Source organism: Monodon monoceros, unplaced genomic scaffold (genome assembly GCF_005190385.1).
Source record: "Monodon monoceros isolate NGI ecotype Baffin Bay Population unplaced genomic scaffold, NGI_Narwhal_1 Super_Scaffold_3, whole genome shotgun sequence".
NCBI classification, from domain to species: domain Eukaryota; kingdom Metazoa; phylum Chordata; class Mammalia; order Artiodactyla; family Monodontidae; genus Monodon; species Monodon monoceros.
The window spans coordinates 33,622,225-33,637,626 of NW_021703780.1; the positions used below are offsets into that span (position 1 = coordinate 33,622,225).

At 48.9% G+C, this 15,402-nt stretch overlaps 1 protein-coding gene across 1 annotated transcript in view; it reads left to right on the forward strand.

Moving 5' to 3' along the window:
• The first annotated feature begins 371 nt into the window (after positions 1–371).
• Positions 372–15,402, forward strand: part of TREM1 (triggering receptor expressed on myeloid cells 1) — a 24,900-nt gene continuing 9,869 nt past the window's right edge. Inside the window, 2 exon segments of the mRNA XM_029243279.1 lie at positions 372–585; positions 1,691–1,792. Of these exon segments, the coding sequence (XP_029099112.1) occupies positions 372–585; positions 1,691–1,792 (316 nt within the window).

Below are 15,402 nucleotides of genomic sequence, written 5' to 3' on the forward strand. Positions count from 1 at the left end.
TTGCACTCGCAATCGCACACTTGTTACTCCCGCGCACAACCTCCGGGGCTCCCGGGGACGCCCTGCGGGGATCGGAATCCAACGTCCCGGAGCGGGCTGCTCTCCGCTGTCCTCGTGCCGAGCGACTCCGGCCCCGCGTCCTTTCTCCACGCAGCCCGCCTCCCCGGTCTCGATGACACTCACTACCATCGTCCTCCAGCCCCTCTGGCTCTCCGCTTTCCACCAGCCGCTGGGGGAACGCGATGCTCCAGGCCGGTGTTTCCCTGCGCGCTGTCCTGTGACCCCAACCGGGGTCCTGGGCCGGAACCGAGGCACAAGTCCCGGGCAACCTGGCTCTCAGGGAAAGGGGGACCAGTGTGGGGCAGTTCGGTATGGGGGAGGGGGAGAGGGGGTTAGCTCTCCCTTCTTTCTTCGAGCTCCAGGCCCAGAGGGCTGAAAGTGGGGCAGGGCACAGTGCAGAAGGACCGCAGCCCGAAGCGCCCCTGTGGACCCTGGAGCGCTTTGCTCTCCGCTGGCACAATGGGTACCCGCTGCTCCAAGAACGCGAAGAGAGCAAGAAGGAGGATGGACTGGACGGCACCCACAGTCGGAGCTTTGGGCCTGCATCAGATTTATTTCCCACTGCATTCTTTTTATGAAAATAACAATGATGTCTAAAGCCTGTACGGTAGGCACAAAATCGGCACACAATAATATATATTGAATTAAATTTACATAGAGCTGTTAACCATCATGATTCTTCCTGAGCCTCCACATTTTGTAGATTAATTCATTAAGTCATGCATTCATTCAACAAATATTTAGTGAGCTCCTACTAAGTGACAGAGAAACAGAATGCCAAGAGCCTGGCCCTCCCGGCACTTACATTCTCCTGGGACAGAAAGACAGTAAAAAACTCAGACACATAATACGACTGGGTATTAGGCTGGGTAGCCCTGTGTGCTGTGAAGGAAAGATTAAGGTGGGTTAGAGAGGGCCTCTCTGGGGAGAAGACAGAGACCTGAATGAAGTCAGGAAATGAGCCATGCAAACTTCTGGAGGGAGAGGGTCCAGGCAGAGGTACCTGCCAGTGCCGAGATGGAGAGTTGGAAAGTGCCTGGGGTGCAGCCTGACAGGGAGGGGAGAGGAAGGAAGTGAGATGGAAGGTCAGGCCTGGCTTTGTAGGTCTTGGAGGGGAGTTTGGGATTATATATACGTGGTGTGATTGGGGAGCCACTTGAGAAGTTTTTTAAAAAAGGAGTGACACAACTTGCGTTTTATAAAATTATAAACAAAGACAGAATTTAACTACCATGTCCATGGGTTCCAGGTTTGTGAGTTTCTTAACCCAGACCTCCAGCTTTGTCTTAGTCCAACGTGTCAGAGATGCATGCCTAGGCGAGACTGCCCCAGAAGGAGCCCAGGAGACATCTTGAACGGTACTCCGTTCCTCCCACCCATACTTTTAGGAAGGTATCCCGAGTGGGGCAGTGGGTGGGGTCTCTAAATCTGCCAGCCCGGGAATCTGGGCTGTGGGCGAGGACTCCCGGGCCTCCGGCTTGAGGATTCCTGGCTCCCCACCCCACCTGTTGCCTCTGCTCTGCCTACCCTGGGCGTTTTCCGGGCTGTGGAGACTGCGAGGGCCACTCTGACGCGAGAAGGTAAGATCCGGTCTCTCCGCGACGCTCCAATTCCTCTGCTCCGGCTTCAGAAATCTTTCTCCCAGAGCGAGCGAGTCCGCCTTTGCGCACAGCCAGCACCGTGGTCCCACACCGCCTCCAGGTGGCCAACAGGGGTACTGCAGCCGGCGTCGGTATAGGGTGCAGACCAGTAACCAGAGACCGCAGGGGGCGCCGGAACAGGCTTACTGATGGCCTACCAGGTGCCAGGTGTTGTGCAAGGCGCTTCGCTTACTCTATTTAACCATCAGAGTAACCCCGGGAGAGACAGCTAGCATTTCCCTCACTCTACAGTTAAGGAAATTGAGGCCAAGAGAGGCAGTGTGCTTTGTCTGAGAACATATAGCTAGTAAATGGCAGAGTGATTTACTCACTTTTGCACTGTCTCTTGGTGCACATAGGGTGTGTGAGAAGAGGCAAATATTGGCCTCCATCCTAGGAAGCTCTCCCTCCCTTTGGCCTTGTAGAATCAGCTAGAAAATGTCTTTAGCAGGTGCACTGAGCTTCCAGATCCGTCTCTGGGAATGTCCCAAGGTCTTTTCACCTTCTCCCTCCGAGCCCATTTCAGACGGGTCCATAGTCTGCAGGTTGAGATCAGTTCAGGCACAGCTGCACAACTCTGTCTTGCCTGCTGCATGACTGAGTGGTGGTCAGGGTGTCTATCCCCTCTCTGAGATTCAGGCTGGTCGAGCACCCTTGTCCCTCACGGGGAAGAGCAAGGTGCACTGAGTGGGGAGTTCTTGAACCTTAGCAAGATGGAAGGGAAGGCAGAGGTTGACCACACTGAGCCCACTCAGTGCTCCTTTTCTATCTTGAGTCCCAAGGTCGGGAGATCTCTGATTGGCATTGGGGGTCCCTCTTATCAGGGCCTGGGACTGCTCAGGCTGGTTTTGCACCTGCAACCGGTGGGGAGAGGACGCCTGGGCAGAGAGAGGCTGCCGCTCCAGCGCGGACGTGGGCGCCGTTCTCCGTCCTCTGCTGCCCCCTGGTGGTCTAGGATATGGCTGCCGCCTCCAACCTCCTGCCCACCCAGCGGAGCAACCTTCTCGTCTTCTCACCTTCCTTGCCTGGACAAAAAAAGGCTCCTTCCCAGAAGCCAAAGGTATGCTGGGAGAGAGATGTGAAATTTCTGGGAAGGTTAGTCTGCACAACATCCCTGAGCTGCGTCCACATAACACCAGGATTATTAGCCCCAAAAAATCTTTAAGAAGAGGCTACGGTGCACTACCCTCACAGGGCTCACAGTTTAACAGAGAAGACAGACCCCAAATGACTCCTACAATCTTTATTATTATTAATTTTTTTTAGCTTTTAACTTTATTTATTAAAACAATTCTTTTTTTGGGGGGGCACGCTGTGTGGCATGCGGGATCTTAGATCCCTGACCAGGGATTGAACCTGTGCTCCCTGCAGTGGAAACGGGGAGTCTTAACCACTGGACCACTAGCTAAGTCCCAGCTTTTAACTTTTTTTTTTAACATCTTTACTGGGGTACAATTGCTTTACAATGTTGCGTTAGTTTCCGCTGTATAACAAAGTGAATCAGCTATATGCGCATATATATCCCCATATCCCCTCCCTCTTGCACCTCCCTCCCACCCTCCGTATCCTACCCCTCTAGGTGGTCACAAAGCACTGAGCTGATACCACACGGAAGATGAGCCTCCAGAGAGGACACTGAGACTTCCTGCCACCAGGAGACTAAGCCAGGACCAGACACACACAGCCTTCCACTGCTGTCCTGGGGCAGGGGGAGGGGTGGAGAGAGCAAGGCTGCTGGGACCTCTGATGTCCTCACAATCCACTCACTTCAACAGTCATGAAAATATTGCCATCTTATTTTACCCAAGTGCATTTTATTGTAAAAATATTCAAACAACGCAGAACACGGAGTAAAATGTGAAAGTCCCCCTTCACACACACCCCCACCCCTACCCAGACTTAACTCCTGTTAGCACCATGAGGCAATCCTTACACACTCTCCCCTGTTTTTACACACACACACACACACACACAGTATCTATGGATATAGATTTATCTTCATTTTAACTCATATTAATGAGGTACTATGACTATATGTGTCACTCAGCAGCTTGACTTTTTTTTGCACCTAAATGTTTTGGTGAGCTGATCTATGTACATCAGTACACACAGATCTGCCTCATTCTTTCCAACCTGCTGCACAGTGCCCTGTACTAGTGAGGAAACATCACTTACTTAGCTCCTTTCCTTGTCATGGTCAGTTGATTTATTTCTCAGTTTCATTATTATGTAAAATGTTGTGACACATAGCCTTTTATTTACCTCGCTGTGCACATGTGACTATGTTCTCTCATGTAGACCCCAGGAATGATTGAATTGTTTGCAGAAAGGGGATGCCTGTTTAATAGTTGATAAATCTGGACAAATTGATTTCCTAAAAGGATGCGCTAATTTATATGTCCGCCAACAGCTTTTGAGACTGCCCATTTTCTCACAACCTTATCACCACTGGAAATGACCAATATTTCAAATTCTTATTAATTTAATGGGTGCAAAAATGATCCCCTCTCTCAATTGTTTTAATTTGCATTTTCCTATTTACTAATAAAATTGATCCTGTCTTCTGTATAACTTTTCCATGGGTGTTTTTTGGATTGCAATTTCTGTCCTTTTTTTTTTTTTTTTTTTAATTTCTGTCCTTTTCTGTTTCTTCTGTAGAGTTGTTGCCCTACTTATAAAGTAATTCAGACCAGTAAATTTGCAGATCTAATTGGCTTTATTCAGGGGTTCATGAATTGTCAGCATTCCATCTAGAAGGGCACTCCAAGGAGCTGTACAGAATGGAAGGTCGTTATAGGAAGAAGGGTCGGGGGCAAGGGAGCTGTTAGCAAAAGAAAATAAAGTATTATCTTAAGTCCTGGGCATCTTTTTTGGGGGGAGGGGAGAAAGGGTTTTATCATGCAGACGGCCTCTTCTTCCTCTGAGGGATTAGCTCATTAGTGCTGACCACAACATTCCAGACTGGTTGACTGATTGTTCCTGGGGGAGGTTGAGACTGCAATTAGGTACTAAGTCTAGGTTAGTTGTCATGGGCTTTAGCACAAGTGGTGCCATTTTGGGCCTGTGGTTTTTCTCTTTAACACCCTTTACTTACTGATTTTATGAGTTCCTTATACATTCTGTATATTTTTTGTTTTGTTTTTTTTTAGATTTATTTATTTATTTATTTAGGCTGCGCCAGGTCTTCGATGTGGCATGCGGGATCTTTTAGTTGCGGCATGCAGACTCTTACTTGCAGCAGACATGTGGGATCTAGTTCCCCGACCAGGGATTGAACCCGGGCCTCCTGCATTGGGAGTGCAGAGTCTTACCCACTGGACCACCAGGGAAGTCCCTGGATATTTATTTTTTGTATAACATATATTATTTTTCTATCCTGTCACTTTTTAAAGACAGTGTTTATAGCATCTTTTGTCATACGTAAGAATTGGTTTTCTAAGTAGAAAATCTGTAAGGCTTTTCCTCCCTGGCTTCTGTGTGGGGAGCTGTTTGCATGGAGGGGCCAGTCCTCTGTGGAAAGGGTGAGGGGCATTTCTCCTGGAAGCCTGATGCAAGCGGAGACCCATTTCCTCAGGGAAGGACTTCACTAGGGACACCGTGGGCGATTATGAAATTTTAGCAGCTGCAGGGAGCCCTGTGTTTCCCACCAGTGTGCCTGAGCTCGCCTCTCGGAGCCCAGTTAGGGCGACAGTGAAGCCAGACCTGGGCTGAGTGTGGGGAGGACATAGTCTTGCTGTATACCTGGGCCCAGGGACTGGCAGGTCACAGTGATTTGCTGAGACTCCCTCCTTTACCCCGTGAACAAAGAACAAAGAACTTTGCTCACCATCCAGTTCTGCAAGGGTTAAGTCATAACCCACTGCAGTGGCCCATGACTGTACCCTGAGAGGAATTCGGGGTGAAAACCAGCATAAGGCACAATGAGCTGTGGACAAACGGGCCCCTAGAGAGTTAGACGCGTATCCCAGGAAGAATTCCAATGACCCCAGATTCTTGCATCTTCCCGGTCACAGGAAAGCACTAAAATCATTAACTCAAAATATCCGTTCTTTGTGATAAGCAGTGATCTTTTACCAAGATGTAAACTTGACTGCACATATACCCTGGCCCAAAAAAATCACATAGCTGGCTTCTCCTCTTCCTTCTTCGGAGCAGTTTCCTCAGGGCTGCTGAGCAACCGTCTCTCGGGCTACAGTCCTCAGTAAGTGTCCCTGAATAAAACTTAAACGCACAACTCTTATGTTGTGTGTTTTTCTTTAAGTTCAACAGCCCTTCTTCCCGGGGTAGGCATGGCCCTGCCCAGAGAAACCCTTCTCATTCCCTCGGACTTGGGTGTCTCTCCCCAGGAGCCTGGGATAGCTAAATGGCCTCAGGTCCAGAGGGCCCTCAGACTGGGGGAGGGGAGTGGCCTCCCATGTGCCACACTGAAACACACCTCCTGGCTGGCCCGCCGGCCACAGGGCCTCGTCTCTCTGGCCCACCCCTTCCATCTCCTACCATCTCTCCCACCCTCCCCCTCAACCCCTCATCTGAAGTCAAGGGCACGTGCAGGCCAGGTGGAGGTGGTGTTAGCAGAAGGGGTCCTCCCAGCCAATCCGCCCCCTGCCCTGAGCCCCTGGGTGGGGTTGGAGGGTCTGAGGAATGATGTGGTCCCTGGGGAAGGGGCCTGATTCATCAGGGCTCCCCCAGCACCTTTGAGAAGAAAGAATTGAGAAGGATAAAGGCCTCCTTAAGAAAGTGGGAGGCCTGGGGTGATGGGCTCTAAGGGCACAGGGGAGAAAGGAAGCAGAGCCAGGAGAAGCCCCTGTCCCCCAGGTGCACAGAACATCTCTGGGCCCTTAGAGACCTCAGCTCTGGCCGCCCTACCCCACCCCACGGCAGCCACAGGAAACTGTTGTGCTCTTGGCTCTCCTTGCCCAGCTACCCCTCCCCCCATTCAGGTGGGGCAGGGGTGGGGTGGGCAGGCAGGGGAGGAGTTGAGAAGTCCCCGGAGGACACTGTGGTCATCTCAAGGCTGTCCACTCTCCCCCGCCCCTGGCACTTTCTACACGGTGTCTCTCATTTCCTGGGTTCTGGTTTTATCCCCCCCACCCCCCAAAAGTTGGGCTAAAGACAGCTGACAAGGTCAGAGCATCATTTGGATCCTGACCACTGTCCTAAGCCCCATTGGACCTCAGAGGCCTCACGCTCAGGTCTAACTGGTGGGTCAGTGATGTGTTTCCACCCTGGGAGGTTTTGTGGGTACTGGAGGGGAGAAAAGAGCTGGGAGCAAAGGAGGGGGGGCGTGCTGAGCAGGGGTCCCCAGGGGGGCTGGGGCTGGCTCAGGAGGAAGGCTGGGAGTAGGGGAGAGGCAGCCTGGGTGCTGGGGGTACCACTGAACCTCAGCTACCCCGCCAGAGGACATGAGGTTGGTGAAATGCTGCTTGAAAAAATAAGTAGACGAAAGAATCTAACCTACTTTCCTTTAATGAATCTGAGGATTTTTAGAATCAGGAAAACATTGGTGTTTATATGTAATTGACAAAGAAAAGAGCAAAAAACCAAAAAACCTAGTGAGGTAGGTGCAATTCGAGGTGTGGCCATTGCGGACAGCAGCCGACCAGTGCCGAGTTCAGGGCTTCACTGAAACGGGGCACGTTGCTAGGACTGTGGCTGTGATGGTGACTGCATTTACGGCCATCATCTGTTGACACCAGGTGGGCCTCCCCAGCTGTGCCAGTCATCGGGCCTGTCCGGGGGCACAGATGAGGCTGGAAGCCCATGAGGTGCTGCCTGAGTAACCCCCTAAGAAGGGGGTGCAGTTTTCTAATCAGCAGGCCCAGAGAGGTGCCTTTTTGTAACCTCCCCACAGGAAGGGGGGACCATTTGTCTTATTTCCAGAGAGGAGCACGATGTGCCTGCCGTTGGCACTGTCATCGGAGCTCAGGGCCCAGATATGCCACTCTGTTTCTTTATTTTTAACTCACTGTATTTTTTATGAGGAAGTATTTAAAAATAAATTGCAGATATCCTGACATTTCACCTTTAAATAATTCAGTAGGCATCTCTAAAAAAAGAGCTTCTTGCTACATAGGAAATTAATATTATCACAGCCAATGCAATTAAAAATCATTTCTTAATAGCCTGCGTTCACTAGTCCGTATTCAGATTTCCCCAGTAAACTGAGCACTTTAACCTTGACCAGGAACCCATCTGCTTGAGACCTCTGGCTTCTCCAGAATCCCCTGCCTGGGGTCTGGAGCAGAACCTGGTCCCCAGAGGAGCCCAGAAAGAAGGCAGAGAACTGGAAAGAGGAAGTGAAAGACTGGGGTTTCTGAGGAAAAGACCCCAAACCTGGGAGCCCAAGGACACCAGCATATTGCCAGACTCTTAGAGGTGAGTGTCAATGGAATGGGGGCTTTGGCACCTTCCTGGGACTATGTACCCTCTCCAGGAAACTGTTAAAAGAAAAAGACATATTACAATGTTTAAGAGTTTATTTGAACAAAAACAAATTTGAATTGGGCAGCATCCAATCTAGCAGATAAAGAAGAGCTCTGAGCTTTTCATAAAATGAAAGACTTTTATAGGGGAGTGGAAACAAAGAGGTTATACTGGCAAAAAAGCAGGTTGGTTATTGCAAAGTTGCTTTCCTTTAGGGGATGGCAGGGGTCTATCAGGCAGAGGCCTTAACTAGGGGCGATCAGGTGATTCCTGATGGACTGGCTTAAGATTTCATTTCTGGGAGAGCTGAAACCGTAGATTAAGTTTTGGTTTGGTGACGTGGGGCTTAGCATAAGTGACTCCATTTTGGGTCTGTTGTCTTGTTTTAACAGAGCTCATGTGAAGTCATGGCTATTCTGACTCATCTTCATCCCCTCCCTTTTCTAGAGAAAGAAACAGAGGTTCAGAGAGGGGCAGTGACCTACCCAAGCCCACACAGGGAGAAACTAACCCGGGTCTTGGTTCCAAGCCTTGTTTACCCTGGACCCCTCCACTCACTGGGCTTATGTGCAGAGCCCTTCCCCGCTTCCAACAGCACCCAAGGGGCTCCCAGGCTTCTGGTTGGCCCACAAGAGAACTGAGGATCTGAAAGGGTGATGATGGAAAAACAGAGGGCAAAGTGGAGAAGGTGGCCCCCTAGAGATCAAAGGTGGGACTACAGGGCAGAGTTTTAGAGCTTGAAGGAAATGTAGGAAAAAATATATATTCACATAATTTTATAATCTACAAGGCTTGTTCATTTGCACTGTTTATCTTAATCCTCACAACAGTGTGGAGGTAATATGCATCTCCCTACGGGTGAGGAAACAGGTCCAGAGAAGGTCAGTGACATGCTGAAAGTGGCTTGTGGCTTTATTGGCGTCGGAGACTCCTGAGTTCCATCAGGATTTTCCATTGCGGCTCCCCCTGCAGTCAGAACAGGAAGACAGGAGGGGGTCACGGGCTGCTGCAGAATGGCACACAGCCGCAGAGGCAACCCCGTCCCCATCCAATCGTATATCAGGTTGGTGGCCCCAGCCTCCTGGTGAGGAGGAAGGCTGCCCCTGGCTGCTGCTGACCAGAAAAGGGTATCGGTGAGGATGCGTGTGCTTTGGGCCCAGGTTGGTCAGTTTCTCACCCTGATTCTTTCCTATGTCCCCTCTGTTATCCACAGAGAAGAGGAGCTGACTTCCTGTAGGTCTGCAAGTTCACCGTCTGCCCACACATTACCTGTCCCTCCAGCTGAGATCAGCTCTTTTGTCTCTGCTGTGTCACAGGCCAGTCCTCTCTCTGCTATACCTCACTCTCTCTAAAGCTCCGCATTTGTTCTGATGCTTCATGAATAGATGATCCTACTTAGTAATCCAAGTAGCTTGGCAATGTGGATGTTTTCAGTTCTGTTTCTAAGCAATGAGGAGATTGGAGGTAGAGACCGTAAGAACGTAGACCAGGTTCACTTAGCCAGTAGGTGAGGAGGAAAGGGGTCCCTGTCACGTGGTGGCAAAAAGTTTGGCAGCACCGCCACCTGCAGTAATGTGGAAGGTGGAAAATGTACCTGATAAACTGGGTGGTATAGCTGAGATCTCCAGGCAAAGTGATGAGGGAGCTGCCTCGTTTTTCTTGTGGCTTATTATGAAATGTGAGAGGAGAGAGAGAAACTACAGGCAGGGCTATTAAATGTGAAGGGAGCTGGGACTTGATGGCTTCGAAAATTCTCAGCCTCTCCAAACAGTAAATGTTACTAAAATCAAATCCAGAGCACTCTCAGGAAAATATGGTCTAAAGATGAAACAAAGGGTATGATTGTAAAATCCTTTGTGAAGACCTCAGAAAGATCAATGATAGTGCCTCAGACCGAAGGCCCTTAATGAGTTTAAGGGCATGTGCCTCACAGGTTCTTTCAATCAAACATGAGGTCTTCTAAGAAGCTTAAAGACAGTATGGAGGTTTCTAAAAAACTAAAAATAAAACTGCCCTATGACCCAGCAATTCCACTCCTGGGTATATATCTGAAAAAAACAAAAACACTAATTTGAAAAGATACATGTGCCCCAATGTTCATAGCAGCAGTATTTAGAATTGCCAAGATATGGAAGCAACCTAAGTGTCCATCAACAAATGGACAGATATATACATATATATACACATACATAAAATGGGATACTACTCAGCCATAAAAAAGAATGAATTTTACCACTTGCAACATGGATGGACTTGGAGGGCATTAGGCTAAGTGAAATAAGTCAGACAGAGAAAGACAAATACTGTATAACATCACTTATATGTGGAATCTGAAAAACACAACAAACTAGTGAATATGACAAAAAAGCAAAGTCACAGATATAGAGAACAAACTAGTGTTTACCAGAGGGGAGAGGGAAGGGAGGAGGGGCAACATAGGGGTAGGAGAGTAAGAGGTACAAATTATTCTGTACAAAATAAGCTACAAGGATATTGCACAACACAGGGGATACAGCCAATATTTTACAATAACTATAAATGGAGCATAACCTTTAAATATTGTGAATCACTATATTGTACACCTGTAACTTATATAATATTGTTCATCAACTATACTTCAATTAAAAAAAGAAAGAAAAGCACTATTCCTTAGCAGCAGAAGCCCAAGGTACGGAAGAGATCTTATCTTGAAGAGATTTGCGGGGTGGCTTTTGTCTAATTGAGTGAATCCCAGTAAGATACACAGGAGACCCACACTTTTAGGAGAATAACATTCATAGAACACCGCCAGCTTGGACTGAAAGGCACGAGGGAGCGTAACATTTAAAAAGTCCTTTGTGAAGTTATACAATACAGATTGCCAACAAACACATGAAAGAATGCTCAACATCACTAATTAGAGAAATGCAAATCAAAACTACAGTGAGGTATCACCTCACACCAGTCAGAATGGCCATGATCAAAAAATCTACAAACAATAAATACTGGAGAGGGTGTGGAGCAAAGGGAACCCTCTTGCACAGTTGGTGGGAATGTAAATTGATACAGCCACTATGGAAAACAGTAGGGAGGTTCCTTAAAAAACTACAGATAGAACTACCATATGACCCAGCAATCACACCCAGTGTCGGCGAGGGTGTGGGGAAGAACCTATTATCTATGTTTATAGTGGCATATAAGTTGTTCAGCATTTTTGAAGGTGAATAGGAAGGATCTATGAAGTTTAATGTGCATATTCTTTGGCTTGCCGATTCTACTTCTGGGTCTTCATCCCTGAGAAATACACACATGCGCGCGCGCACACACACACACACACACACACACACACGGGCACAGAAGGACCTGGACAAAGATGTTCATCACACATTGTTTGTAATTGTGAGCCCCTGTCGAGGGTTTAGCTAAACTCCCTGGTGGTCTTGCTGCCTGGACACCCATGTTGTTTGGCCAGGAGGCCTGTTGGGGCCTTAAACTGACGCCAGCCCCTCCTAGAAAGCAGTCCACAGAGTCACAAACAAACCTAAGCTCCCCATCTGACTTCCCTAATAGCCTGGTGGTCAAGAGCCTCCCCTGCAGCCCTGGGCCTTCCCTTTACCAAAACCCCACTCATTTTGGTTCGGGCTCAGCCTGGGTGCCCCAAAGCACTCCATCCACAGACCCTAATAAAGGCTTGGGCCCCAAGGTCTGTGCTCTGTCTTGACCTCCCTGTGTGGCCCCTCGAGGCACCTGTGAGTGATAACTTCTCTATTTCAATTTCCCTTGTGACCTTTTGTTGAACACTAACTCACTATCCAGCATCCTTAACAATTGTTAATTTAACAAAGTCACAGCAGCCCCATGGGGCAGTAATAAGATAACCTGTGGTGCACCTCTTCCATTTGGTACCACGGAGCAGTTCAAAAAGAATGGGGTTCACCTTAGATGTGAACATAGCTCCATCTCTAAACCTCGTGTTGGATTTAATGGTTGTTGCAGAATGGCATGGATAGTATAATCCCATGTCTGTAAAGTAGAATCAACTCAGACTGTATATTTATTTGCTCATGCAAGCCTGTAGCTGTAGAAACTCAGAAATTGTCTGGAAAGCTACACATTCATCAAACAATGGGGGTACCTTTTGAGGGAAGGAGCTTGGTTAGTGTTGGGGGAAGGAGTGGAGAAGGGAACTTTATCTGTTTACTACTGTGGTGCTTGTTTTTAAGAAAGAATCTTTATGTACATGGGGACTTCCCTGGTGGTGCAGTGGTTGAGGATCCACCTGCCAATGCAGGGGACATAGGTTCGATCCCTAGTCCGGGAAGATCCCACATGCCACAGAGCAAGTAAGCCCGTGCGCCACAACTACTGAGCCTGCGCTCTAGAGTCTGTGCTCTAGAGCCTATGAGCCACAACTACAGAGCCAGCGTGCTGCAACGACTGAAGCCTGCGCACCTAGAGCCCATGCTCTGCAACAAGAGAAGCCACTGCAGTGAGAAGCCCGTGCACTGCAACGAAGAGTAGCCCCCACTGGCTGCAACTAGAGAAAGCCCACACGCGGCAACGAAGACCCAACGCAGCCAAAAAAAAAAAAGAATCTTTATGTACATAATTTCATATGTCGCTGTGTAATGAAGATAATGTTTTACATGTTATATTTTAAATGGTAAAGGAGGTGGGATGGGGAAAATGGGCATTTGCAGAGGACCCAGGAGCCTGTGCTCCCAGAGGCCAGTGCAGGAGGGTTGGGTGGTGACAGCCCCAGGGCAGGACACCCTGCCGAGGTGAGAAGCTTGTCTGAAAGTCCAAGAAGAAGGTATAAATTGAACAAAAGCACAGGAGAACCAGTGAGAACACAGCGCTCAGGAGATAGCCAGCAGAGAGGGGCTTTAGACAAACTTGAGACCAGGAAGTGTCATGGGGACTGGAGCCCTTGATGACCAGAAGAGGGGCTGGTGAAGGGCATAGTCAGTAGTGATGGGGTTCAGGGAAGGCCACCCCAAAATATGCCACTTTGGTATGATCATTTTGAATGAAAGTTACTTGGGAAACAGCTGGTACAAGAAGAGCACTCTGACTGGCCTTTGTCTCCCTGAAAGCAGGAAATTAATCTCCCATGTGAAGGTACCCTCCCTGTAGCAGGAGGATAGGAAGCATGCTTATTGCTAGAGACAGGGAGTTCAAGGCTGAGAAAGCTGTAGAAACAAACTTTGTTACTTCTTCATTATTTGCAACCTCAAGCCCAAACCCCTTTGTTTTGTCAAACCTTCACAACTAATTGTTTCTTTGTCTAAAAGGTATAAAAGCTGCCTGCTTTGGTCGCTTCTTTGAACCTCATGTCTTTGGAGTTCCCATAGGTATGAAATCAAATTTGATTGTTTTCTCTTGTTGATCTGGCTTCTGTCAATTTAATTATTAGATCAGCCAAAAAGAACCTATAGGCCCTGCCCCAGGCCCTGGGGAATCTTTCCAAGTACCTTGAAGAGCCTCTGACTTGAGCCTGGCCTTGTCCCGAGTCCCCAGGTGCGTCCTGTGCTGTCCAGGTATCCTGAGTGAGAGGAGGTGACAGCGGGGGCATGGGGGGCACAAGGTCCACAATCTGGGACCAGAGGGGACAGTGCCCCTCAGCAGACGGCAGCCTGAGAGAGAGAGAGAGAGAGGGAAGAGTGAGGAGTGAAAGCCTGAGCTGGTGTTAAGCTAACCATGCCAGAGTGACAGTCCCTTATTCTGCCTGTGTCAGGCTTGTCTTGGCGGTTTCACAGACAAGGAACTCACGTGCTTGTTGGAGTCAAAGTCACGGGCAATTTTGGTTTTCTAAATGACTGCTCAGGGTTCCCCATGCAAATGGTTTAAACCCTTGCAATGGTCAAGATGGAAAAATTTAAAAAAAACCAAATAAAATTCTCTAATTAAAGAAAAAACCCCTTCAAAAGTACTTGTATGTTCCTCTGTCGTAGAATATTGGAAAACTTTGATAAATATGCAATTTGAATCAATTGTGTTAGAGCTTCAGTTCTGTCCCAATTTGTGTCGAACTTCAAAACTGCTTTCAAATACTCAGTTTCCTTAAGGAAATATTTTTCAGTTTCTAGAATCCTTTTTCCGGTCTTCCCAGTTTCTGGAATCCTTGCTGCGTTGCCCAGGTCTTATCTCCTTCCACCTGGTTGACAGCAAGAGTCACCCAACTGGACTCCCTCCCTGCAGTGTGGGCTGTACCTCCTGTACCTGGTCTCTGGAGGTCACAGAATTAATGGTTAGCTTTAGAAGGAGCATGGAAGAGTGGAAAGAGCCCTGACTCAGTCTGATCGTGTGTGTGTGTGTGTGTGTGTGTGTGTGTGTGTGTTTGTGGGTGGAGAGGTATTGAGAAGATCTGGTCCTGAGCCCACTCCTCTGTGGGGGACCAGAGCAGAGGGCCCCAGGCAGGAAGACTCCAGAAAAAAAACATCTAAGGGAAGGCTACTGGAAGTCTAGCCAGAGCTATGGACCTCACGGACTTCATGGGAGAGAAAGTGTAATATTCCTATTTTACAGACAGGGAAATTGAGTCCCCTCTGTCCCTGCAGCCTTACTAAGAGGGAGGAGCGGCAGGTGGAGCTGCCTTTCCTCAGCCCTCCTGGGACTGCTGTGGTCTCAGCTTCTCCCAGATTCCTCTTGTTTCCTGAATCTTGGGGTTGGAGGAAGAAGTTACAGGTACTCCCTAAGTCAACAGAGTGGGTATGGGGGCCATCCTGGGCTGTTTCCTCTAACAGGGCCACAGACTATGCCACTCTTGGCAGTGACCCTGAGTGCCCCATTTCCCAGGCACCTCCCAGAGCCCAGTTCCCACAGAGCCACCTGCCCCCAGCTCCTCCTGGGGGAGCTGCACCTGTGAAGAGGAGATGGACCTCAGGATTGGGGACAGAGACTGATGTGGGGCATTCTCTCTCTGCAGCTTCCATTCGCAGAGATCACTCTGAGCTTCCAACAAAGGCCCAGATATTCAGCAGAGTCTGCACCCATGGGGGCTCTGAGACCTCGGCTCTGCATGAAGGATGCTCACCCCATTGACACCGGTGGGGAGACCACAGCTCAGAGAAATGGTGACTCCACCTTCCAAGCGCTCACTGTCTGTGGCGAAGGGAGGACCCCTTGTCACACAGCAAAGAGCAAGTCGGAAGGACAGAGGGCCACAGGGAGTAGGGTGTGGGGAGAAGGTGATCTTGGGACCCTGCTGGGAGGAGGGAAAGGAGGGATCGGTGGGAAGCTGTGGCGCTGTTCACACACACACACACACACACACACACACACACACACACACACACAC